Genomic DNA, 24,333 nt, shown 5'->3' with positions numbered 1-24,333 from the left:
CAAAATCAAGCATACCTTTTTTTACATGATTCGTAAATCGTAGGGCATGATCCAAAGTTAATCTTTGATAATCGAGATTCTAAACCAAATAAAAGATCTTCAAACTTTGAGTAATGCCAGCAACAATTATATTTCCTACCAAAGATTTTTTCATATTTAAGATTTGAACTCGAGACCTTTAGTTGAGGGAGAAGTTGTCCTGTTCATTGCACACAAGTAAAAGTGAATGAACGTGAGGTAGTACTAAATAGAAGATTTTCTTAAGTTTATTTTTGAGTAACCAACATGAGTTGTGGTGCACTGGTAGGACTTAGGAGTGCTTCAACCTTAATCATCAGAGATCTCGGGTTCGAGCTCTGGGTATAGAGAAAATTCTGTTGGGAGCGCCACCCCGAATGTGCCTTGCAATGCACGATCCGGATTTAGTCGGAGCTCCAATGTGTGCTTCCGGACATCGGGTGGAAACAAAAACAAAATAAAATAAAATTGAGTAGAATAAAAATATTTGCAATAAAAGACCTTATCACCAAATCCAACGTTGGTTATATTTCCCTCCACTATCCACCACAACAGCAGCTAACCAACCAACCATTGCCATGGCCGTACTAACCACAGCCTTACAGTTACAGTCACTCCCTTCTTCCTTCCCTCTTCCTCGCTCTCCCTTTATCTCTTTTTCCTTTTCCCTTTCCCCCATTTGCCCACTGCCCCACTCTCCCAAAACCTCCGGAAGATCATCACTACTCTCCTTGAAGGGAATTCAGTGCATCAAGAATGAAGTGGGAGCTGACCCAAAAAAAGGCGTCAGTGTTTACAAGCCTAAATCATACCAAGTCCTTGTTTCTGATGCCGCAAATTCTCTTTTTTATGCCCTAAATGACGGAAAGACCAGACTCGAAATTGACTTCCCGTAATTCTCCCATCTCATTCTTCACTACTACTGATTAATGGTTGTGTGGGTGTTTTCAAGATTTCTATTTGACTGTTTTAGCCCTCCTGATAATACTTGTGCTATAGTTGTTTCATAAATTTCTGCTTGTTACTTTCAAGAAATTCTCATAATTGTGTATTGGAATGAAATTGGGTCTGCTACTTTGGGATTGAGGTGTAGTAAAAGTAGTTGCTTTCAAGAATTAGTCGTGTATTTTCTGCTGCACGGTTTCCTTATTTGTGATTCTTTACTTGTTACTATGTAGCAACTAGGAAAGTTGAAATTATTCCAACTCTAAATCACCCAAATGGAACAAAGTTGAAATCTTTTGCATCAAAACACTGTCAAGGCAGTGGGGGATCAGCTCAAATTTAAGTGGTGGGCTGGACTTGTAATCACTTTTTATATTAAAAAAAAGTGTCCAAAACAGCACCTTCCTCCCACCAGGGAGGTGTCCCAGCATAAGGACATAATGTTAGAAGTATAATTTGTGGATTACATTTTTGTACATATGAATAGGTGACCTAGATTCTGTTGCAATTCCTAATTGTTGTTTATTTGATAACTTTTTCAACTGATGAGTATGGTTCCTGTTATAGAAAATGACAAAAAGTAAAGGAAGTTCAGTGTTTATATTTTGTTTTCATTAAAGCTGAAATATATGCTAAAAGTGATGAACACTTACCATAATCTAATCTAAAGTTTCATTTTTAAATCAGTTACAGATCATGGCGCCATCATATTTTAGATTGACGACTTAGGGTGTTAAGTTATATTTAATTTGCTCTGAAAATATTCAGCTGAATGTATCCTCTATTGGAAAATCCGTTATGTCCTTCTGTATTTGAACAGATCCGTACTGTATTCCGGGATATGTTTGTATGATGTCATTTAAAATGAGTTCCTTCTCCCAAAGAGTAAGTCAGGTCGTGTTCCAAATCAGAACACTTCAAGGTCTTTCAGGTTGTTGTCAGCTGTGTATTAACTTTTGACGTTGAATTGTCAATACATTTGTGAAGTTTGATAGGAATATAACCTTTTTGATTACATGCTTATTATTTCAATAATAAGTTTGTCATAGCTTCTTTCCTGACAACGTTTCCTGTTTGTTTCAATGCTCCATTGGTTTACATCTTCAGGCCCTTGCCCACCAGCATTTCTTCTTATAAGGTATCATTTTAACTTGTCATAAATTTTGATATTTTAAGTACCTTGCTGATGACATCATATTGTTGTCGGAAGTCATTCTATTTTTCTGGATAACTATCATCTCTCATATTTTGCATATTTCTAATTATGTGACCTTGCTATGAGCTCATCTCTCAAATTCCTGAAAATGTGAAGGGGTCTTCGGATGAGTTCAGTGATGCCAATATCCAACTTGTACTAGCTGTTGTTAAGAAGCTTCAGGAAAAGATGGAAACTAGAGCTTGTGTGGTGAGAAGAAACTTTGTCATTCTTTCTTTGTACAAGCTATGATTCACTGATATGCACAGAAGCAAATCTGACAAGATCCCTCAATTTGTAGGTGTTTCCTGACAAACCAGAAAAGCGTAGGGCCAGCGATCTTTTCAAAGCAGCTCTTGACTCGGTACTGTTAACTCATTGTAGATTTCAATTTTCATTTCTGATGCTGTGAACCATAACATTTTGTTCTAGTAGGGAATGCCTTCTGTGTAAGTCGGGTGCTCTCATCAGTTGGTTTGTCTTATCTAAACCTCTCCTTGAAATTAGAGATGAATGATTAACTTTGAAAAAACATTTTAGATGTTCATGATATAGTTCGATTCATCTTCTTTTTCTTTTTGCATTTTGGAGTTGCGTTCTTCCTGTCGTTTCCTCATTCTCGCAAAAATCTCATTGAAATTATCATGCTTTCACTCTTTCAGATAGATGGCATTACCATTGGATCCTTGGATGATATTCCTGGGGGCGCTGTGACCTCATTCTTCAGATCTATAAGGAATACACTGGACTTCGATTTTGAGGATGAGAATGAAGGTTAATTTCACAATCTAACTGTTCTTATGTTTCCAACTCCTTCATCAACTTAGCCACTGTTGCACAATAACCTAGTTCTCTTAAGCTGTGACAATAAATAGATCCATTTTGGTTTCCACATAAGCTTCCTTTCTTGTTCTTTTCCGGGAGAGGAGAGGGGAAGGGTGATGCAACATTCTTAGAATCTTGTCAAGTGTTTTAAGGATTTTAAGTCATTATGATACAAATTAGAAAGTCTACAAATGCTAGGTTACTGTGTTGCATTTAACTTCAAAAGAACTCAAGAACATCAACAGATTAACATGAGTACATGCGTCTTGCACTGATGCTACCTAATCCTGTCTCAAAATCAGCTGGACCCTTTCTCCTTTAGCATTTGCAGTATTTCCCAACCAGTTTGTTTTAGTCATTGAAAGTATTCATGTAGGAAATCTTCTTTGGATAAAGTTATGCAGGTATTATGTAGGAAGAAAACAAAAATCTTAACCAAACATTATATATGCTATGCTAAGTTTTATACGGAGATTAAGTCTCTTTAAAACATCAACCAAACAATGTAATAAATTATGCAGAATTTTATACATGGTTAGATTACTCCCGAGACACCAACCAAACGGGCCATTAGGATTAAAGTGGATCTAGCTGTTTTTTCTTTTTTACATCCATTGTAATTTTTTTGAAGCTTTTAAAGCAATTGATGGTTCCTTTCTCTTGTTTCATTAACACCTAGACCATTTACAAGGGCATAGTTACTCAAAGCTCAAAGGAATAGCTTGGTTCCGGGTTATTGCAATGGTCATCAATTTTTTACCTATGCTATGTGTACTAAACCTATAAAGCTTCATGCATCTTTATTGTTTCAGGTCGTTGGAAGTCTGACCAGCCTCCTACACTATATATATTTATCAACTGCAGCACTCGTGACCTTTCGTACATTGAGAAGTATGTGGTAAGATCTGTTGGTATTAGAAAGTCATGTTATCTAATTTTCACTTCCAAATTTGCAAGAAATTGTCTCCAATAAAAATCAAACTTACTAGTGTACCAATGTGTGATCATCCTTATTTCAAATGTATCATTTGTTCTGGGACATGTTTCCTTTCCTCTTACGCGTAGTCTACCTTAAAGTTGCTTTGAACACCCTTTTAGTGTTCATTTTTATTTGTTTATTCCACTGTACTTTTAAATAAATGTTTCTTCTCTGTATTTATTCAAGGGTTGATGATATTGACATCCATTGCATTGACAATGTACAGGGTAAATTTGCTACGTCAACCCCGAGTCTCCTTTTCAATCTCGAACTTGACACCTTGCGGTAATAAATAGTGTTCCCCGTCTTTGATGGATATTTTTCTGATTAATATATGTTATGGTTAGTTCCTCGATGATATTCTGATTAACAATAAATTTATTCAAAATTGCAGTGCTGACCTGGGTATTATAGGCTTTCCACCAAGGGAATTGCATTATCAATTTCTTTCTCAATTCACCCCCGTCTTTTATATTCGAACAAGAGAGTACTCAAAGGTGACAATTTTGTGATCTTGGTTTTATGTTCATCTATCTTATATCGACCTTGTAAGTTTGTAATGCATATTTTTTTCTCATGGAAGACAGTTGCAGTGGAACCTTATATAGTGAACTACAATGGAGCTCTCTTCCGTCAATATCCTGGTAAGTTTTCATTCTTGTGGTTATACGCTTATTTAGGGATTCTGTTACTTCTGTTTTATTATTTCCCTATATTTATGGACTTCCTCTTCTTGTTTTTCAATTGAATTTCCTTCTTTCTGATATCAAAATATGAGTGCAGATTATTTTCTTGGTGTTCACTCCAGTAGAACAATAGTTGAACAGAAATTTGAGGATAGAGTATACTAGTTGTTTAAGTATATTGAATATATGTGACTTGTAAATATTTCTGACCCTTCTAAGGTTACTATATGCCAAGTCTATATTACGAGTGTAAAATAAATCTGATCCTAGGAACTGTTTTCTCACTTGAAAATGAGGTGAGAGAAGAAAATGTAAATTAGGACGACATACTGTCAAATTAATTTTTTGCTTGTTATAGTTATTCGTGGAACTCCACAATATTAAGAATAACTTCCCTTTTAAGAAAACTTAAATGCTCTAAATGAAACTGAAGTATTTGAAACTAGATATTTAACATCATGTAAGAGTAATAGATGTAACATTTTTTTGTTTCATTAGAAGTGTCTATGTCGTTTCTGATATTCAGGCTTCAGCACAGGTACTTTTGTAAGATTGTGTATGCACTAATATGGAATACCGACAACCTTTAGCTTTGTTTTAATATTGCAGGGCCTTGGCAGGTGATGCTGAAACAGACAGATGGTTCTTTTGTTTGTGTGGCAGAAAGTGCAACTCGCTTCACTCTTAACGAAGTAACTATACATCTGATTCATGCAACTTGTTCTTCTTAATAACTTTTATGGTAAATAAGCTGCCCAAAACATGTTATGGCAGACCAAGGAAGAACTATTGAGAGTCCTCGGACTGCAAGAAGAGAAAGGAAGCTCACTTGAATTTCTCAGAAGAGGATACAAGGTCTCTTTATAGTAATTTTGAAGTTACATAGTGTTTGTGTTTTTCCCATCAACAACTACAGTTTCTTTCATCGAACTAATCTCTTCTCATTGCTTATCCTATGAAGATTAGTAAAATACGCAATAGATTTGAGAATATGTTTGACTGATGCTTAAATGCCTTGCTGTAGACTGCAACCTGGTGGGAGGAAGATGTTGATTTAGAAGCATCCTCTGCATGGCGTAGTTGAACAGAAAATTGCCACAGAAGAAGAGGATGGCGGGTGGGGTGGAGATTTATAACACACTCAGGTGGTGGAGGAACAAGCTACTAAATTACCAAATTTGTTGATCCAGCATTTCCGTCGTAAAAATGCTCTTTGAATTTATTCTACTTTATAGTAACTTGTACTTCAACTAGAAAGAAGGTTGTCTTAAAGAAATGACAAGTCCTTTAAAGTTTGTTGGGGCGTCCCAAGCTATGAAAGAAAGAATTTGTGTTACACTTTATTCTCTTTTAGCTCTCTCATTGTTTAATTCTGTCTCTTCCAAAAGTGTAAAGGTTTTCCAGGGCAAAAAGAGCCTCCATTCTCTTTGTTTCGTTAATTGTTCAACTCATTTGCACTTCTATCCCTATTTTGTGTAGTCTAATTTTTTATTCATCAAAATAAACAACTTTTTTGTAAGGCATAAGTATATTTTCGTATCATAAAATTTCATAATTTATTAAAAAATATATGCCCCACTAAATATAAGTTTGATTAGTAAAGGACAAAAATTAAAGTCATAATACATAAACATGACCCTTAACTTGGCGTGAGTTGGCAACTATGACCTTTAACTTTGGATGTGCACAAGTAAATACTTAAACTTGTATAAAATTGAACAAATGGACACAATCGTCCTACATGGCACCCTACATGGCATCCTATGTGTCTTATGCCATGTAAGACACGTGTGTCTACTTGTGCACACTCTCAAAGTTGGAGGGCATAGTTGTCCGTTGAAGCCAAGTTAAGGGTCATGTTTACGTATTATGCCAAAATTAAAGGTGCAATTTTATGCATGTATGTACATGTCAATTTCTGTTTCCAAGGTGGTGTAATTTCTAGCAAGCCCAACAATATGGTATCAACAGATCGGCCCAAACTTATCAAAATATGCTGCTCCTGCGGACAACATAGACACGTTAGTGTTGTCGTCGAAAGGGATTTTCAGCCCCTTGAGGTTAAAGACACAAATAAAGGAATACTGAGACAGAAAGCGGAACAAAGAGAAATGGGATTATGGGCATGTTTAGCAGTGATATCACCATTTCCATTTTACTACTATCTCTGGACACATCCTCAAAAATGGGTCGATCTCTGTGGAAGTGGACGTGACCCTTGCAAAGTTATGGCTATCGTCTCTCATTTTATAAAGTTGATCCAATTCATCTCACTCTTATCGGTTTCCACATTTTCATGGCCTCCTCCGCTTTATTTTTGGCCCCTTTTCATCTTTGGTCAGTTCCTTAATTTCAGGTCAGACCTCAAGCTTCAAATTTGATCTTCTTTCCTCTTTACTATGTTTTATGGTCATTCGACAATGTAAAGATTGTGTCAATTTGTTAATTTTATGAACATATACCTTGGGATATTGTTGTTTGGTAGAAATTAGATTCTTGAATTTACTAGAATGAAAAATGGCATTTTTAGGATTGGAGTGAAATTGGCATAAATAAAACTGAATATATACAAAGGATTTGATTGTTCCCAAGGCTTTGGCTCAACGAGAAAGATAGTATAGAGCGGGATGTCTCGCAAGCTCACGTGTTGGAATCTTGATGCAGTGGAGAAATGATAGAGGGGTGGACCCATTCTCCATAGAGTTTGAGTTAAATGTAAAAGATTGATATTGCTGACACTAACTAATTTGAAATCGACATGTAATTTGTCGATGAGCTGATTGAAAAATTGGATATCTAGGTTCATGTTAATCCTTGGTAATTTTTAATGCGTGGAGGAAAGGGATGGCGTAGCGTTCCTGCTTGTCATCAATTCACTAGGAGCCAGTTAAATCATTATTTACTGAAGGAAAGCATCTTTGATGGAAGTTCCTCCTGCACTATGGAATCATGCTATCCTCCGATAGACTAGTTTAGATGTTGTCATGGAGATTCAATGCACGCAAATAACAAAGTTGTCATATTGACAATTTGATGAAAAACTAGTGCATAGTTGTGCGAGCAGATCTAGGCAGGGGCAGAGGTAGAAGTCCAGATATGGGTTGTCTCAACTCAAAATTTTTTGCTCAAATGGTGTAGTTATATTAGTAATTCCTTAAATATGTACACACTAAATTTAGGACCAATTATTAGCTATCCAGAACCCATAAAGTTGAAATCTTGGCTGTGGTCTCTGCCTTGAGGGTTAGAGGTTTCAGCTGGAGGATTTCATTTGAACCAATAATCATTGCTTTTATATTTAACGTGTTAAATGGATAGCATGTACATAATGGTGATCACAGGTCCAATATGGACTACCCTATAGTATCTTCCAAAAGTTAATCAGCTGATGTGATCGGGCTGAACTGGAATGATGAAATTTGAAAAAGTTAAGCAATCTGAGATTGCACTGGCTCATCAATCCTCTGAACTGATTCCACAAACCACTTCTCCTCTATAATATGAGTGTTTCTGATCTGGCTGAGAAATGTATATAAACCTCTAAAACCCCCACATAAACAGCACACAGGAATCGTTATCTGCTTGGAATGGGCTATATAGCTTTAGATGCTCTGCCTGCAATTTCAAACAAACGCACTGAAGTAGTGATTCAATGATGCAAACTTTGACGAATCGACCAGTTTATTAATTAATGTCTCTAGAGATATGGGGGAGAATTAATTGATTTGGGCCCATCATTGGGTTACTGATCTTTACCTCCCACCTCAGTACTTTAATGGTCAATTTGTACTCAACTAGACTTTGTTCCAAAAGACTAAAAATCAAGGATAATTTGGTGAAGTCTGGTTGGGATGGGATAGAGAGTAAATATAGATATTTAGCTCTGATTAGAGTTCCGACCAATTGCACCCAAGGGTATGGCCTAGTGATCAATGAAGTGGTTGAGAACCATGAGATCTCTGTTTGAATTCCCTGCGGAAACAAAAAAACACTAGGTGATTCTTTCCATCTGTCCTAGCCACGGTCATCAAAAAAAAAAAAAAAAGACTTCCACCAATCTTACTAAATAATACAGGTTTCCTCTATGAGTTTAAGTTCTGTACTATGAGGTAGTGAACCTCATAATCATTACTCTTCTATAGCCACTTGACCAAAAATATTTACAATCGTTAGCCAAATACGTATATTATACATTAATTCTACACATATGTACATCTGTCGGCTACTTTTTTTTGGTCAGGGGGTATTTAAGTTAGCTTCCCTGTTTAATACATAGATTATTTCTTCTCATAGAAGAGTAATGATTTTGAGGTTCACTGACTAACTTAAAACGTAGTTATTAACTATAGGTTTCTTTGGATCATACATTCATATACTTTGTACAAGCATTAATCTAAAGATTATTTCCACATTCCAACGCAATAGAATTTGGAAGGCTTAAAATAGTAAAATGCCTACGGAAAGATAATTGGAGTCATTTGTCAAAAAGGAAAAAGTTTATTAGAATCACATCTTATTAGGTGTTTTTTCAATACCTTAAGTTGAGTTTAGTTCAGAAACATAGTAGCAACAGAGATTAACCTGATTAAGATCCCCATTGATAACAATTATCGGATAGAGGCTCGCCATTTCAATGACAACTTTCAAATAAGAGATCTGGCATGGCACCAGCATTCGCTTTAGACTTCTGTATGGCACCAGCAGTCACTTTAGATACTCAACTGACTATTTATTACTTCGTTGTTTTGGATATCATGATTCATATATTGAATGAAGCTATGTCTTGGTTCCATCTTACCAAGAGTGACTGCTATGTTAGACGTGCACTCCTATCGCTTGTCCATGTTTTACATTTAGTTCTTTACTCTAGCGGGGCTCGTGGGTGTAATAATTTACAAAACTGCAGGGTGTATCAACTGTTGGGAGAAGCTGGCACTTACTATGGTGTCCGCTTTGGGAAGAATATCCCTTGGGCAACAGAGTTTCCTTTTGGAGTAATAAGAGATCCTCAGTATGTCGGCAGCATTTTGAGTTTGCTAGCTTGCCTCTCTTGGGTTCCTTTCTTGTATATTTTCTTATGGGTATTGGGATATGCATTTATAATACAAGTTGAATCCATGGAAGATCCAGCTACTCGTGCAAACCCGCTTTCTTGAGTCTATAGAAGATACATCTGCCAACTTCAAGGAACTAGTACTGCTTGCTTCTGCATTCTGGAGAAGGAATCCTTTTGATAAAGTTCTTTGTATCAATGGTTTCTTGAGTTCTCGAGTCCTTTTTTAAAATCAGACTCAGCAATATTTTGGACGATTCTGTAAGTTTTTTTTTTTTTTTTAAGAAGCCAGCATAACTTTAGATCCCTATGTCTTTTTTGAATTAAAAAATCCAGGCAATAAAGAGCAATTTTTTTTTGTGTGAATGGTTCTTGAGAACACTGTATGTCTATTTTGACACAGCAAAACTGAATGATTTATCAGCTGTTAATGCAAAATTTTCGAAGTAGTAACCTTCGGGTATGATGTGGAGGTAAAAAAAAATGCAGATATGATGTGATTTATGATTGAAGAGAAAATAAAAGGCAATTTGAATGGTCAATTGCTTGAGTTTCTGTCTGGCCATAGATTTTGAAGTTGAAATTTGAAACTCGAAAATTTGAGTAAGTTAGGTTTGGACATGCATTTTACATGATTTTTTTTTTTGAAGTTTTGTGAGTGGAAGTCCAAGAACCCAAAAACTGACAATATTTGAAGAATCAAATTTCATGGCCAAATAGATATTTGCAGGTAGATTGTCAAAATTTGCTTCTAAAACATAGGGCCAAACACTAGCTAAAAGTCAGCATTTACCGGAAAAAGTAAGAGAAAAATAGAAAGGAAGAATAGTGTTTAAGTAGCTTGAGGACTTAAACATGATTTTGATTTCTTGCCCTTGTTGAGATTTCTTTATCAGTGGTGCAGATAATCAACAAGGTTGGGTCCTTAGACAAACACATGTTAAGACATTGAAGCAATAAGTAGAAGACTTTTAGTTGGAGTGTTGGACCAACTAAGCTGTACTCTTTTATGCTAGTGGATGGAATCACAAAAGACCATCTCATCAGTTGCTTTCAGATAATGATTGTTTTTACCTTAGTTGCTCGGACTCTCCAAAAATGTTGCCGCATCTTTTGAAGGATCCAACACAGGCCTGATGACATTTTTGAAGAGTCCGAGCAACATAGGTTTTTACTATAGCAGATTACTTTATAATTGTTTTAATTCTTGCATGTAGCTTAAATTTGATGCCACAAAAGAGTTGCATAAAGTCAGTGAACAGAACAATAAGTTGTATATTTCATAATCTCATTTCAGTATTCTACAAAGTTGTCAAATTCAACAACTTAAATGTTTCAAGGACAATTCAGTCTCAATCTAGCCAACTCAGAGCAAGTCCATTCTGCAGGGGACCCAATATGGCTGCTGTTGAAAATTTCTCACAGTCCAGCAAGATCCCATTCTCACGTGCACTTCCAAGTCCAACTTTGCGGTCCAAATATTACTAACTTTTCCTGTATTTGCATTTGGACAATAATTTGTGTTTCCTTTTTCCTCCTAAGAACTTTTCATATGAGTCAAGTTGGAAAATATTGAACAATTGTCTATACAAAGTAGTTGACTGCTCTACTGGACTTTTGTTTACCATCTCCCTGTCTGATTATTATGTTGGAGGATTTTTCCTGATATGGCGGCTGCAAGTGCTGCTTTGAAACTTGGATCTTTGGTCAATGAAGTAGCCATTTGCTCTATCAAGAACTGTTGAAACTCTGGCCTATTTTGATATTCACCTCCTGTTGTTGTTGTTGTTCTAATGCTATTGGCACCAATAGGACTAGTAGTACTGTGATTCATCTTCATATCGCGTTTTTCTATTGTTTTCGGTGCAGTAAGATCGAGAGTAATGGTTGGTCCTGAGGAATTGAGAGTTGTAGAACAAGGTACTGAAGTAGTAGTACCGGCGATAGTTGTCACATTTAATCGGCTGGCAGTGGAAGTATTAGTACTTGCACCTAATTCTGGTTTTGAGGTTTGTGGATGGTTATGTTCTCCTTCATATGTTGCTACCACAATAGACTGATCTTCTATGCTTCTCTGAACCTGTCAAAAATGCCAAATGCACTATTAGAATATGCGCGCAAACTGACTTGAACACGAACATGGCAAATTCATTCTTTTCTATGATTGTCAACACTCATAAATTAGGGTTTTAATTTACCTTCTTCTTGACAGGGCAACCAGGTGCAAATGAGCATCTGAAGTAAGCTCTTGGACAAGGGTTGTCTCTGGTTACTTTCTGACCATACTTTCTCCACTGATAACCATCCTTTACAATCTGCAAATAAGTTCACAGACATAATTAGTCATATGCTCTCACTAACAGCTTAAACTTTTACCTGAGATACAAATAACTCTAAAGTGTCATTCTCATAAGAGTGTGTACTTACAAGAGAGGTATCAGATGCATCAGTCTTCATAGAAACAATTGTAACTTTCGCTTTAATGTGCTCCTCTCTGAGTTTCTTGCAACAAGACTCTTCATCACTTGAGCTGCTTTCTGATGAACGTCCATGAACAACATCCATATTGTTATTATTATTGTTAACAGGATTAGAGATATTGGAGATACTTTCAGCTTTTCTTTTCCTTGACCCTGCACTACTATCTTCTGCTACACCATTTTGTGTGCTCATATACTCCATCATTTGGTTTCTTAAAGCATTGTAATTTTCACAAACTACAGTGAGCATCTCTGTTAACTTCTTGTTTTCACTGCTCACTCTGTTTAGTTCCTCTAACAAATCCCCTGCCTCATTTTTCACCCCCATATTCTCTCTTTCTCTGCTCAATCCAGTGAAATCACTCTGCACTTCTTGTTTCTGAAACCAAAAAAGAAACAAACATCAATACCAACAACATACAACAAGTGAAATCCCACTAATCTACGCAGACCTTATCACTATCTCATGTTTCCGAAAAACATCAATACTAAGCATATAAATAATACATTTGGGAATGAGAAATATAGTCCAAAAATCTTACCGGAACTTTTTCAAGAACAGGACGAAGCCTAAAGCTCAAATCCAATGAAGTATCAACCAAACTGGTAAATTCCATAGATATTAATTTCTTCTTTGATGTATGAAAATTCCAAGAATCAACAAAGTTGTAGTCTTTCTTCAGGTGTGTTGAGTTAAGAAACAAACACTTTTTTTTTCTCCACAAAATCTGATGATGGTATAGAAATGAAGATAAAAGGTATATAAATACCAAGGGCTTTAGAAGACCAGCTGACCAAGTTGTAGGAAGGTGGGAAGAAAATCAAGAAAAGGGATAAATATTAAATTGATGCAAATTGAGAGATAGAAATATCCTTCCTTTTTTTTTTTCTTCTTATTAATTATTATCCACAGCTTACTTATAGTTGTCAAATTTGTACCTAAGCAAACACAAGTGGTGGGTACAGTAACACATGTATAATTATATATATCTTCGGTCTTCACTGTTCCAATTTGTATGACTTACTTTTTTTTTAGTCAATCCCAAAACAAAACGATACATTTCCATTTTTAATGAAATAATTTATAACCACATTTATTTTAGACCATAAACTTTAAAAGTTTTATTTTTTTTAATTTCGTGTCAAGTCAAATTATATCGAATTAAAACGGGAAGGAGTAGTGTATAGCTTTTCATGTCGGCCCATCATATTTTGAATTTTTCCTCTCTAGTCAAAGTCAAGACAACCATTAGGAAAGTAGAAAGAAGGATGTATATTTTATATGGATAAAATAAAATAAAAGAAAAATTAAAAGGTGTTTAATATATTTATACAGTATTAATATTAATATTAATATATAGGTTGAATTTTGAGTCTTGTTTTGACCAATCCTCTAACCTACTCACTCATATAACATCATTTGGCACGTCATCACTAACTTTATGTGCAAAATTAAAATAAAGGAGGGAGTAATTTTTTTTTATTTGATATATAAGTTCTTTGTTTTTTACAAACATTTTCAACGTTCACTCTATTTTTTTTTTTATTGCTGTCCCCTGCGAGGTCTGGATTTGTAAAGAGTAGAATATTTAAATATTTTGGGTGTTGAAGAAAAAGTACTTTCTAAAATGACTTTTTCGATGGAATAAAAAAATAAGTGATATTTTAGATTAATTATCTATGTCTCACCCTTTAACACAAACCACCTAACCCCATCCCTGCCGGCCATTAGTTTTATCCTCACCCATCTCTCATTATATATCCTATATTATATATAAATATATTTGAAATAATATTTTTTATTTATTTATTAAAAATATAAAACAAAATTATTTATATTTGAGAAAAATATTTTTAATGGTACCAAACACACCCTATAGTTAATAAAGTGCATAAAAAATAGGCACACGCAGTTCACCAATTTAGCTGTCCAATACGCGTTCTCTATGTGTATGCCACGATAGATTAGGATGAGAGGATAGTCTTATTTTCTATTGGACAGAAATTAATGCTATTAGATATATAAATAAATAAATAAGTCTAATACTTCCTTCATTTTATTTTATTTGGTTCTCATATTTAGAATTGATTATGTTTTACCTGTTCATTTTAATAAATGAAGAGAAATTTTTTACTCCCTCAGTTCCTCTGTTCTTATTTATATGTTATCATTTTAAATTTTACGTAAGTTTATCATTATATCCTTATTTAGGGAGTATTTTTTTTGAAGTCAAGTTTCAATAAATGAACTGAAATTAATTTATTAAATTGATCAATGAACATGAATTAATTATTTAGTAGTTTCCTATGTTGGTCAAATTCATATTTTCAAGGCTAATAACTCTCAAAGGTAAAATAGGAAGAATAGTGTCATTTATGCATTGATTTTGTGAAATGAGAAATTTTAATGATCATCTATTTTTAGAAAGGATGACATATAAATATACTACATTCGTCCACTTTTAATTGTCATAGTCTCTTTTTTTTAGAGTCAAACTATAATAACTTTGACTAACATTTTACGATGTATTTTTTTCATCGTATTGATATGCGAAAAAATTGAATTTATAGTATTTTTCATAAAGTTTTTGAATATCTAAATTTTTTGTTTAAATTATCAAATTAATGTAATTTAATTTAACTTTGAAAATTAGTCAAATTGACTTTCGAAAAGCGCACATGACAATTAAAAGTGGACAAAGAGAGTATATGACAACTAAAAAGAATCGAAGGGAATAATATTTTTTTAATAATATCCTTGTTATTAAATGACTACATAAAGTGATAGTAATCAAATTTATATTTTCAAAACATAATTAATAAAATTATTTAAGTAAGATAAATCATTTCGTAAAGAAAGTATCAAGTCAACATAAGCCAACGGAGAAAGTACTTAATTCTAACATGATTTGGACAAAGTTATGAATTAGCCAAATCAAGGCATCTTGCAACTAGGTCATTGGAAAAGCTGTGGCTAGTTGAAATTTTCATAACTTCATTTTTCTAGAAAATGAAAAATTTAGACTGCATTAAAATGATAGCGTTGACTAATACAAAATATTTGAGATTCAACTCATTAAGAAAATGACTCTAAAATTTGTCAATGTGTTTCACATGACAAAGTCTTCTAATTTTTTAATAATTTTTTTTAATTCATCCAGTCAGTCAAGTATGGACGATTCAACGAAGAAAAAATAAAGTATGAAGAAATTAACTTGGTCTCTATGCTAAACAAATATGAAAATTAATAAATACGTGTCAAAGTTGGCTGCCGGCCCACTTCAATTAGCTCTTTATTGAAAGACAAATAGAAATATATTTTACTACTATAATTTAACATTCTTTATAAATGTTGTAAGATTTTATCGACTTCGAATGTAATGATATTAATTTATTTATCGTTAAATATTTTGCGATAATAAATATTACTATTAAAAGAAAAATTTATTGGCCACTAAATATCTTTTTTGTGGTAGTGAGTACGACATTTAGATATTTTTGTTTTAGTTTAATTATTTTTTATTAGCATTATCATATATATGTCAATTGACCAAATCCGCATCATATCATAAAAAAAAAATATACTCTGATTAATTATTCAAAGTTTACAATTATTAGCTTCTACATAATGTCTTGTTATTTTGATTCAACTTTTTAACTAGAAATATCAAATTCAACCCCCTATAAATAAAAAGATTCTTATAGGAAATTGGAATTCAAATTTAATCGAATTATGAATCTGGAATGAAAAATCCAAAAAAGACAATTACGATAATGCACATGGAGTAGTAGATCTACTTAATTAACTAGACAAAGGGCTCGAGATGTTTGTTCATTTCCCTTCTTTTTTCCTCATGTGGTATTAGATATTTGAATTTGTGCTGGTATATTTCGTTTCATTTTCTCAGTGCAAGGGAAAATGCAAAGAGAAAGGTTTGAGGAAGAAGAATAAAGAAAGAAAGTATTGAAATCATTCTTAAATTTGACGTAAATTATTAGTTTCATTCTTACATTATTGACATTTTTAAAAACATTTTTTTACTTGATTAACTAAACTTAAATACACTCTCGATCTTGCAACATGAGCGAAATTCACCCCAAAATTCTCGTCAAGTTTAAGAGTGTCTTCAACACTTCTCTTAGTTTTTTTTTAAGAGTCTCATGCTTCTACAAGAGTTTGAGACCGCCACTTGCTAAATATGACAGATTGGAGGTATATTTAAGTTTAACTAATCAAGTAAAGTGATGCTTTTAAGACTATCACTAGTTTAGACTAGTGATAGACGAAACTAATAATTTATGCCAAATTCTGAGATATTCTTGTTACGTCTCTTACAAAGAAATCAAAGAAACGGATGGGGAAAAAAACCGTAGCGTTCAAGAGTCAACAAGAAAAGAATTGTTGAATCGTAAACTCAATCTTCAACAAAAAAAAAAAATCTAAATATAGTAGAAAGAAATCTATCAGAAACCACTTTCGGTTAATATTAAATAAGATTTAAAAAAGCACCAATTTAGTCAATTTATATATATTAGCTAAGAGTTGACATTGAAATAGAATTAAAAACCAAACTGAAATAGAAGTATATAAAATATTATTATTATTTTGATGATGATATATAGTAGTAGAAGTTAAAACTCATTTAAATTATTATCAAATGTGAAGTGGAAAAATATTAAAAAGGAAAACTATTGGTAGTGATGCGTCATGGTCTGAAGTCAGGAAAAATGACGGTGATCCAATTTCCACCCCTCCCTAATTACGCAAATAGAGTCATTTTGTGCCGTTATTTATCTTTTTATTACGATTAAAAAAGTTGCGATGACGTAATAATATTTGTGTCTATAATTAGAAATTTAGAATTCAATAAAAATTTATGAAAGCACTCCTAAATTTGATGCAAATTAGAGTTTCATCTCTGAACTATTGACAACCTTAGGAACACTTCTCTACTTGGTTAACTAAACTAAGATGCATCCTCGATCTACCACATAACATAGCAAATGGTCTCAACCTCTTATAGAAGCATATGACTCTTAATGAAAATTCTATAGAAGTGTTTATTGCTTGGAAAATCATCAGAATTTAAGTAAATAATATGTCGTAATTTTTAAAATAAATTGTTCAAATATCTTGATGGACCACAAAAGTTTTTTCACAAATTTCACCAACACTTTTTTGCTTAAAACTTTATTCAAAACAATCTTCTAATGGTTCCAAATTTAATATTCAATATTCTAATATTAATTTCAATTATTTTTTATGGTTCAATTCAACTTACGTTTTCAAAAATCAAATTTGACAAAAAAAATCTTCTTCAACAATCAAGCACAACAAAATTTAATAATAACATTTATTTATTTTCAAATTTCTTCAGTCAAATTAATCCAAATAAGTAAAGCATTTGCCATTTTCTACCGCAATTTTTATTTTTTCTTTAAAAAATAGAAAATGAGAAAGGAGGAAAAGAAAAAAGAGAAATAGCAACATATTCTGACCAATATCTATATATGCACTAAGTTTATTAACTGATAATTCAATCTAATCCAAAAGTTTTCAATAGTTAATTAATTTCTTTAACTAGAAAAAAAAATCAAAATAAAATAACCTTGGAGGAAGACTTTGATATATTTAACCATGGACCCTTAGACCTCTGATGACCAGTCAGGAGACCAATCCACTAAATATAATTATATTGTTGGTGTTGATTCATTGAATCTCACCCATAATTACGTCTCTTTTACGTACATTTAGAATGATTTTGTTTTCTACAATATGTGTCAATTAATATTCGTGATTCATGAATGCTTTCCATCTTTTTCATCATTCTATAATATATGTCTACATCCACTTAATTACTTTTTAGACAGTAAATATGTACTGGAAAATAGACTCGATTAATAATAGGAAGAAGAAATGAAGAATGTTAGGTATTGCTCAAGTCTCAACCTTTTATTGCACGTATGCATAATGGGTGCGCAAGGAGTTCATCTCAATCCTCTTAGTCGAAAAATTATAATATATATAACGATCAAAATTCATTATTTACTTGTATAGCATAGATATTGATTTTTTTTAATTTCTTTTATATATTTACTTATTTATATTCTAAAAAATTTCGTGAAAATACTGTCTTCACCAATCGCCATATTGTAAGTGGTAAGGATAGTGAATGTCATAATCTACAGAGTTTGAAACACAGTTTTTGTATGCACCGAAAACATAAATTTGAACACGCTTCTCCTTTCTTTATATCAAAATATCAATAATCTTTATGTCTTTTTTTTTTTTAATGATATATCTTAATTCATAATGGGGTAGGCGGAATAGTGTTAAATATACTGTTTTGACATCTTTAGGCTTGAATTAGGTGTAAAATTATCAAAAATAAATAACAATAAAATGTATGAGTTATACTATGATTGTAATTAGGGATGACAAAATCAAATCATGAAAATATGACTTAGAAAAACCAAACTATGCAAACATGGCCCACTAATTGTCCAAGTTTTTGTGAATTGATAATTCACTCATTTATGTAATTAGTTTAATTTATTTTAACTGATTTAATTTAGTCCATTTTAAAAAATTAATTTGTGGGAAAGTTCTATTTGCATTTCGTTATTTAAGGTGACACTTTTTAAAAACTTTAGATCCACAATTAAACTGTATAATTTAGACAAATGCTCATTCTTCTTCAAAAGTTTCGCTTAATGTTTGACTAACAGAGATTCCATGACATTGATTGTTATGCAGGGCATTGACATACTCCTATGTAATATTCTTTTTTTGCTTTCAATTAATTAGTTTCGGTAAATAAATTTGTTGAAGAGTCCAAAGCTCCACAAAAGAAATATCTTCTTCAACATATAATTACTCTCTTGTTTGTATAGTGAATATAGTTGAAGACTTAGAATATTTTCTTTGTCTCAACTATTTTTTTCACTACACTAACTCAATATACACAATATAACATAACACTTCTCATTTTTTTATTACACTCTTTCTCTTGTATATTTCTTATTCTCAAAATCAAAATAAGACCATCACTATTTATAGGTGATGAATTCTTCCTTGCAATGAATAGGAAGATAATTGGTAGTATTAAATTGACTAAATGAATCGCCCAAAGGTTACAAGGATAAAGAGGTAGAATAATGTGTGAAATGAAGAGTTGGTGGTTACAAGAGTTACAACAACTAATGACCACATTCTTACATAATTATTGGTGAGGGTAATGAGGTACAAATATAATGTCCGCCAATGGACATATATAACATGATACATAATGTCACATATAATATATTTTTATTAATATTAAAATGTCACAACAACACTATCCTTTTTATTTTATAATTTTTAAAAGGCATGTAAAAAAAAAAAAAAATTAATGTGTGACAGAAGAAGTACTAATGTAGAATTTTATTCGCACACCAACCGATCTACTAAAAGCTTCGGAGCAACACGACTGTTTTCGCAATGCAACCACATAATAATAATAATAATAATAATAATAAATATCATGTAGACCAATACTAATCTAGAATGTGTCAAAACTATTAATACCATTATTTATGATGAACAAATAAAAGAGAGAACACATTTCTAGAACCAGACAGGGTACGTACGTTGCCACAATGGGACTTGCATTTGCCACCACACAAATGCAAGCAAAGATAACATGCACTTGAGATAATAATTATGATCATCATCACTCCAAAGACGTTTTCAATATATAATTATTGTTGATATTTGCATTCACATATTAATAAAAAAATAAAATATAGTCATGGTCTAGTGCAATATATATATCAAATTATAATTTAGTTATCTTGGCAGCTATGAAATTGTGGGCGGATGTAGTCGTTCGGCGATAAGTTTATCCAAATTTAATATTTGGCTTAATTCATAAACCTGTCATTTAGTTTAGCTTCATCTGATATTTATGCCCTTCATTCATAAGTAAGACGTGTGATATCCTACAAATCAATTAGAGTGTACGCTGATAATTACGTAAAATGCATATATCTATTTATTCAATTTTATACATATTTAATTATCTACTTGAACACACCTACAATTATAGAATATAGATGCTAACTACCGCTGAATTAAAGAGAATGTGTGTGAAGTTTGAATATCTTTTAAATGCGGAACAGAAATTTATTATGAATTCTTCGTAGAATTTTCATAAATATTAAATTTAAATATATAATTTTAAAAATATAAAATTAATCAAAAACTTTAAAAATCGAACTCATCAAAAAGTTAAAATTTCGAATCCAACTGGACCGGAAAAGGCAAGTTGTCCAAAAAAGTTGGCGATGATGTCAGGCATGAGATCATCTCTTTTGTAAAGTCGTCTCAATTTTATAATGTGCCGTTTTTCTTCGACCTCTATTTTTTATCAAAAAATTAATGGCTTTTGACTTTGCTTCCGTAAGGAAAAAGATATAAATTTCAGAACGTGACTACTATATGGACCATTACACTCCTTTCATTTTATCGCAATTGTCTTTTACACGTCATTTGAAAAATTAAATTTAGTAAATTGATAAATATTTTGAGATAGAATATTTTTGTTTTACATCGAGCAAATTAACACAACGCTAGGAAATTCCAACTCCGTAAATTGATCTATATTAAGAAACATTCAAAATGTCGTAAGTACAAGGAAAATTTGAAGACAAATTCATATATAGAAGTAGTCACATTCATTCTAGCATTTTTAGTCAATTATTTTATTTTTCGTTTACTGATTTTTTTGCTTTTCAATCTACCACGTTCTTTGTCAATATGGTCTTAGTTTTAGATATCAGTTGGATCTTAGATAATGATATAATATTATTTATTTGTTTACCGGAAAAAGAATTGATCTTTTCCGAAAGAGTTTCTAGTTTGAATCCAAAGGATCGAGATACAATTACAACGACATGAAATCGACATAACCACACTACAACAAAAATAACTTTTAGCGGTAAAAAATATTGACATTAATAAGGAGTACTAAAGTTTTTGCCGGCATTAGTTAAGTGCCATTAGAACCAATGTCGCTAAACGCTTTAGGGACATATATAAAGAGTGTTAATTGCCGCTAAAAATACATATTTAGCGGCAATTAAGTATTAATTACCGCTAATAATCATTTTTGATGTAGTGGATCATCAGATTAAGAGTTCATAACCCTAGTCTATTCCTATTTTGGACGGAAACCATGATTCAAATCGTAATATCAAGACTTTAGAATTATTATTGTCATGAAGTATCACATTGCACATTTGCACTAGACGAGTGATAATCAACTAAACACATAATTGGGCTGTGGCCCAAATTAGATATGTCTTATGTAGTTTAGCCCATATAAATGTAACACAATTCAATCTGCACAAATTTAGTTTGTAAATGAAATTTCGCAAATAGCCATTAAAATAAAATTAATTAGGCTCCATAGTTATAATTTGCTAATCACAATTTGTAGCTACATGTTAGAGGGAGGAGAGAGATGAGCGATATTGGGAGAGGAAGGAGAGAGGCGAGCAAGATATGTCAGAGAGTGGAGAGAGGCGAATTGTATATGTATATCTGTTATATAATTGTATATATGTAACTTGTATACATATGTATTTGTATATCTGGCGAGCAAAATTGGGAGAGGGAGGACAGAGGACATAGAGTGAAGAGAGACGAATTGTATTTGTATATCTGTCATATAATTGTATATGAATATGTATAATTTATATTTGTATATGTATAAAAGAGAAGTGGGGCGAGAGAGAGAGACACACGTAATTATAGCTAAAATTAAGTTGTGAGTGGTAATTAATGGAAACCATGACTATAATAACTAATTAACTAGTATATATTTGCTTATCTGTGTAATTTCCCCTCTCGTAACTAGATTAGTGACAGGTCAATTTGACTCATCTAAGTTTTGGTCACTTGGTAAAAAGAAGAAAAAAGCATTTTCTTTAAAATTTGTTTTTTATATTTCTCTCTCTGTCAGGAAAAGAATTGTTGTTTTTAGTTTGATTTGATAAGTTAATAATTATATCAGGACAAACAAACATAAGAAAAATAGTTTTAAATTGGACGAATTAGGTTATGACCTACATTAGTATATTTACCTCATACCGATCAACTTATTTTAGGATTTGTTTTTACCTAAATAGATATCTTATTTTATCATAATCTCTAAAAATTTCTACCATTTGAAAAAATAACAAAATTCCCTCTCGGATACATCCCTATCCTCTCTCTGATACATCTTTATCCCCTCTCAAATACATCCCTCCCCTCTTGAATACATCTCTATCCCCTCTTAGTTACATTCCTAACCCTTTCTGATATATTTCTCCCTTCCCGGATACATCTTTGAGCTATGTATCCGTAGATTTCCTGAATAGCAATGTATCACTACCTATGTATCTGCATGTCTACTGATGTATCTGAAATCCTTTAGTTTTAAGGATTTTTTAAATTTGAAAAAGAATAGAGATAAAATGTAATTAACTCTTAATACTATGAGATTTATGTAGTTTTTTCTATTTTTTTTTAACTTATAAAATCTGGACGAGTTGGATCATGACAGTTTCAATCCATTTCGGCCCATTCAAAATTTACCTAAAATTGCAAATTTGGCATCTGGACTGCAAACAGGATTTATGGGCCAGATGATGCAGGCAAAAGCCTACGACTCATTGGGGTTATGAAGCCCATTGACAGTACAGTTTTACTCTTAAATACACTACCACTTTTCGTTGAATGTAATTGATTTTGAACTTTTGACCTCACCTGCCTCGTGAGCGAAATTTCAAGTGTGCATTGTCTCACAAATTCAGTTAATTTGGAACAAAAAGAGTATATATGTTTTTTTTTTTAGTGAAATGTGTATCACAAATGACATGCATTAGTCAACTTTCAAAGTAGGCTAGAATATCCATTTTGAGGAAAATAATGTTATAGGATTATTGAATATCTGCGCATAATTGGTAATACATTAATCAACTCTCAATAAATGCTAGCGCCTCGACTAGTAAAGTCTTGTACGAAGGAAAATGACTAACAAAACAAGATAGAACAGTGAAGCAAGCAATTTGGCTTCGCCGCAGATCCATGTTGCGTGCGAGTTCACGAAAATCTAATATATATATATACTAGATATGGGACCCCGTGCCAGCACGGGGCCCAATATATGTTACTGTTTCTGTTTAAATTTATGTGGTACATATGAAATTTGAAGTTAATCAATTTTTTAGTATGTTTTTATATATTTTAAGTTGCTAATTATTTGTATTTAGAGTATGTTTTACGTAAATATATTAGAAATCACAATAATTAACAAGTTAATATAAAAAAAACTTATAAAAAATTCATTGACTTTTGAAATTTCATTTGTATCACATAAATCAGGACCGAGTAATATATATGAAAATTACATAAAACGTACTATAACTCACAATAATTAGCAACTTAAAATATCTATATATCTATATTTCTCCAATTTATGCGGTATAGATGAAATTTTGAAAGTTAACAAAAACTGTTTATATGTTTTGAAATATTTTAAGCTATTAATTATTATGATTTATAATACTTTTTACATAAAAAAATTATTTATATAAAGTATAAAAGAGAAAATTTAGAAAAAGGAAACATAAATGTCAGCAGGAGTCCAATCTATGTTAATTTCTATGTTTTAATTATTGTAATACCGATTGAATTTGGAGAGCCAACTAAAAAAATTTAAAGGTTTTTTTTTATAAATTTTAAGTTGTTAATTATTATAATTTATAATATTTTTATTAATTTTAAACCAATATATGTTTTTCTCTGTCTCAATTACATGAGACATATGGAATTCGGAGAGTCAACTAAAATTTTAAAATATGTTGAGTTGTTAATTATTATACCTTATAGTACTATTACGTGATTTTCAAATAAAATATGTATTTTTTAATTTCAATTTATATGTCATTGATATAATTACATATATTAAGTAATGAAGAATTAATGTGTAAATTATGTGACACCTATGAATTTTGGAGTGTAAATCAAATTAGTTATATGAATTTGTTTTAAAAAGCGGTTAATTATTATAATTTATAATACTTTTTATATATTTTTTAAATGATATATATATATATATATATAT

General features: G+C 32.0%; 3 protein-coding genes across 3 annotated transcripts; 2 read left to right on the top strand and 1 right to left on the bottom strand.

Moving 5' to 3' along the window:
* The first annotated feature begins 524 nt into the window (after positions 1-524).
* On the top strand, positions 525-6,029 carry LOC102581561 (protein LOW PSII ACCUMULATION 3, chloroplastic-like). The gene is made up of 12 exons (XM_006356191.2): positions 525-910; positions 2,071-2,101; positions 2,276-2,368; positions 2,460-2,522; positions 2,821-2,932; positions 3,796-3,881; positions 4,189-4,247; positions 4,357-4,459; positions 4,546-4,606; positions 5,258-5,340; positions 5,423-5,503; positions 5,673-6,029. The coding sequence occupies exons 1-12, from the start codon at positions 597-599 to the stop codon at positions 5,730-5,732; spliced, it is 1,146 nt and encodes a 381-aa protein (XP_006356253.1). The 5' UTR covers positions 525-596; the 3' UTR covers positions 5,733-6,029.
* Positions 6,030-6,672: 643 nt separating this feature from the next.
* LOC102581223 (phosphatidyl-N-methylethanolamine N-methyltransferase) lies at positions 6,673-10,175 on the top strand. Its single transcript, XM_006356190.2, has 2 exons — positions 6,673-7,004; positions 9,555-10,175. Exons 1-2 carry the CDS (start codon positions 6,760-6,762, stop codon positions 9,802-9,804), a joined length of 495 nt encoding a protein of 164 aa, XP_006356252.1. The 5' UTR covers positions 6,673-6,759; the 3' UTR covers positions 9,805-10,175.
* Positions 10,176-10,952: 777 nt separating this feature from the next.
* Positions 10,953-13,058, bottom strand: LOC102580885 (probable WRKY transcription factor 40). The gene is made up of 4 exons (XM_006356189.2): positions 12,724-13,058; positions 12,129-12,560; positions 11,900-12,016; positions 10,953-11,781 (listed from the first exon to the last, which is right to left on the bottom strand). The coding sequence occupies exons 1-4, from the start codon at positions 12,796-12,798 to the stop codon at positions 11,323-11,325; spliced, it is 1,083 nt and encodes a 360-aa protein (XP_006356251.1). The 5' UTR covers positions 12,799-13,058; the 3' UTR covers positions 10,953-11,322.
* Between the last annotated feature and the right edge of the window lie 11,275 nt (positions 13,059-24,333).

This window comes from Solanum tuberosum, unplaced genomic scaffold (assembly GCF_000226075.1).
Source record: "Solanum tuberosum cultivar DM 1-3 516 R44 unplaced genomic scaffold, SolTub_3.0 scf00215, whole genome shotgun sequence".
In the NCBI taxonomy this organism is placed as follows: domain Eukaryota; kingdom Viridiplantae; phylum Streptophyta; class Magnoliopsida; order Solanales; family Solanaceae; genus Solanum; species Solanum tuberosum.
Note: the sequence above shows the minus strand (reverse complement) of the source record. Positions and strands in the feature narration are given on the sequence as shown.

What these genes read in the sequence shown, in the direction of transcription:
- LOC102581561 (XM_006356191.2), top strand. Translation starts at nt 597, where the DNA reads ATGGCCGTACTAACCACAGCCTTACAGTTACAGTCACTCCCTTCTTCC. An exon ending in TCAAAGCAGCTCTTGACTCG is followed by an intron (nt 2,523 to 2,820) that starts GTACTGTTAACT and finishes TCACTCTTTCAG; the next exon opens with ATAGATGGCATTACCATTGG. An exon ending in CTCGCTTCACTCTTAACGAA is followed by an intron (nt 5,341 to 5,422) that starts GTAACTATACAT and finishes ATGTTATGGCAG; the next exon opens with ACCAAGGAAGAACTATTGAG.
- LOC102581223 (XM_006356190.2), top strand. Translation starts at nt 6,760, where the DNA reads ATGGGATTATGGGCATGTTTAGCAGTGATATCACCATTTCCATTTTAC. An exon ending in GGTCAGTTCCTTAATTTCAG is followed by an intron (nt 7,005 to 9,554) that starts GTCAGACCTCAA and finishes ACAAAACTGCAG; the next exon opens with GGTGTATCAACTGTTGGGAG.
- LOC102580885 (XM_006356189.2), bottom strand. Translation starts at nt 12,798, where the DNA reads ATGGAATTTACCAGTTTGGTTGATACTTCATTGGATTTGAGCTTTAGG. An exon ending in ATGCATCTGATACCTCTCTT is followed by an intron (nt 12,017 to 12,128) that starts GTAAGTACACAC and finishes ACTTATTTGCAG; the next exon opens with ATTGTAAAGGATGGTTATCA. An exon ending in GTTGCCCTGTCAAGAAGAAG is followed by an intron (nt 11,782 to 11,899) that starts GTAAATTAAAAC and finishes CATTTTTGACAG; the next exon opens with GTTCAGAGAAGCATAGAAGA.